Genomic DNA, 2,652 nt, shown 5'->3' on the forward strand with positions numbered 1-2,652 from the left:
ACGCCAGCAACCTCCGGTGTTCCAACAACGGCGGTCCCTACCACTAGAGTGACTGCATGCCAGGCTCAGCTCCAAGCATCAGCAAAGCCTCCCTACTCCCCCAAAATCATAGATTTGGTAGCAGGGAAGGCTGGAAAATCCCCAGTTATTATTCCTGTACCCAAGCCTAATAGGGATGGGAGTCCGCAGTGCCCAGGATCACCAGGACACCTGACAGGGGCACGTTTCCCAGAAGCGTCACAATCGGATCCGGTACAGCAGTTGCTCCAAGGGATAACATCCTTGCAGCAGGCGGTGATAGGGCTACAAAGGGACAACCAGTCCTTGTAGAAAAAGATAGATGCAGTGTCACCCCTGGGAACGACTCAATAGATGGCAAGGTCAAGACTCGGCTAGGGGAATGCCATGGAGTACTTAGGGAGACTACTGCCGCAAAATCTATTGACCAGGCTCGATATGGATATGCTGCCACCAGCGGTAACCACACCACCCGAGCAAGTATATCCAGCAGGAACGGTGGCCACCCAGGGTAAAATCCAACCGCCAGGGGTTCCACCACCACCGAGGATGCCGTAAACGTACCCTATGGTACTCAACCCATGTGGGATTAGGAGCACTAACTCCAGATCCCATACCAACAACCAGCATTACGCCAGTGGTACCAGGAAGCAATCCAGGGGAACAGTCAGCAAGAAACGCATATCCCGGGATGTGCTCCTATATGCCATATACTCCGGACAGCCAGTTCAGGCCTATTGTGAACTCAACACCATTACTTGGAAGCTACATGGTCCCTCCTTACATGTTAAGAGGAACACAAAATCCATATGGGGTCTACTCAGTACCCCACAACAAGGGTATGGGGGTAGGAAGCCAGGTAGAACAACAATTGCAGGATATAAGGTCCCTACTCAGCAAGGTTCCAGGGTTACCACGTCCCATGGAGGTGGCAAGCCTAGGGTGCTATGCGGATTTCCCCTTTGTGGACAACATTGCCCTTGTCCGCATGCCAAAGGGGTTCACCACGCCAACAATGACGTTGTATGATGGAACAGAGGATCCGCTGGAGGACATCAATCAGTACAAACAAAAAATGATGGTGGTTGCAGCAACATGGCCTGAAAAGGAGGCATGTATGTGCAAAGGATTCAGTTCCACCTTGTCAGGAGCCGCACTCCAGTGGTTCGTTAACCTTCCCAACAAGTCTATTTCCAGCTTCGTGGGGTTAGTGAACGTCTTTAATCAACAGTTCGCAAGCAGTCGCAAGCCAGAAAAATTATCCAGTGATCCATACCGGATCGTCCATAGGTTCGAGGAGTCCACCAGGGATTATCTCGCCAGATTCAATGTGGAAAAAATATCTATCCCTAAGTGCGACCCTACAACAGCAGTCAATGCCTTCAGAAGGGGATTGCATCGCGACTCTGATTTGTACAAGGATCTCACCAAGCACTCATATTCCACCTTCGAGGAAGTTAAACAAATGGCAGAGGCTACTTATCGCCTAGAGGAGAATGAGGATAGAAGGGACCTGTACGGAACAGATTCGTCCAGCAAAAAAATCACAACAGAGAAGAAGAACGAAAGAGGCAAACCCTACAGCAAGAACACAGTGAACAAAGTCTTAGGACAAACAGAGAGCACCGAGGCTCCACCTAAGCTCAGCGAGTATAGGTTCACCACTGGACTTGCTGGGGGTATTGAAGGCAATCAGGGAACTCGGGCAAAGGGCCAGGTGGCCCAAGAAGCCTACCCCCAGGGAAAACGACAGAAGAGATGCCAGCAAAAGGTGTGAATACCACAATGATATTGGCCACAATACAGAAGATTGTGTAGTACTACAAAAGGAAGTGAAGCACCTCTACAATGCTGGATGCTTGGATCACCTGCTCCCCAAGGGAGCGAAATCTGGAAAGGTCAATACTGCTGACCAGGCCCAACCATCCCCACCTCTACCTTACTCAAAGATCGTGAGCGTCATCACAGGAGGGTCGGAGATATGTGGTCTCACTTATTCAGCAGCAAAGTGCCATGCAACCAAGACCAAAGGAGATAAACCAGAGTTCTCCCTCAGGGTCAGCAGACAGGATCTAAAAGCAATCTCATTTGACGAGGCAGACATACCCGATGTGGTAGAACACCACCATGACGCCTTGATCATTACCCTTTCTATAGGGAATTGCCTTGTTAAAAAGATATTGGTAGATACATGAAGCTCTGTGAATCTAATAATGATGGAGACCTTGAAGAACATGAGGTTCAGCGAGAAAGACCTAGTGCAGAAGGCAGTACCCTTGGTAGGCTTCAGCGGAGAAACTAAACAATCCCTTGGAGAAATAGTGATACCTACCTTTGTAGGGGGTATGAACAAACAAGTACGGTACTTGTTCATTGATGGTCCGTCAACTTATAACGTGATACTTGGCAGGCCTTGGATCCATGAAATGAAAGTGGTACCATCAACGTACCATCAGAGCGTGAAGTTCCTTACACCCTGGGGGGTACAGGAGATACGGGGAGATCAAAATGTCGCTTGGGATTGCTACAAGAACGCTCTTAAACCCACTGCAGCTGGTCCAGCATAGCAATTACTGAAACTGTGCGTTCAGAGGGAGTATATCGCACCTCCCCAGGAGGAACTCGATGAAGTAG

General features: G+C 49.4%; 1 protein-coding gene across 1 annotated transcript; it reads left to right on the forward strand.

Moving 5' to 3' along the window:
* Positions 1-405: 405 nt before the first annotated feature.
* On the forward strand, positions 406-2,213 carry LOC141648958 (uncharacterized). The gene is made up of 3 exons (XM_074457664.1): positions 406-529; positions 612-1,706; positions 1,825-2,213. Exons 1-3 carry the CDS (start codon positions 406-408, stop codon positions 2,211-2,213), a joined length of 1,608 nt encoding a protein of 535 aa, XP_074313765.1.
* Positions 2,214-2,652: the final 439 nt, after the last annotated feature.

Source organism: Silene latifolia, chromosome 3, assembly GCF_048544455.1.
Source record: "Silene latifolia isolate original U9 population chromosome 3, ASM4854445v1, whole genome shotgun sequence".
Classification (NCBI taxonomy): Eukaryota; Viridiplantae; Streptophyta; class Magnoliopsida; order Caryophyllales; family Caryophyllaceae; genus Silene; species Silene latifolia.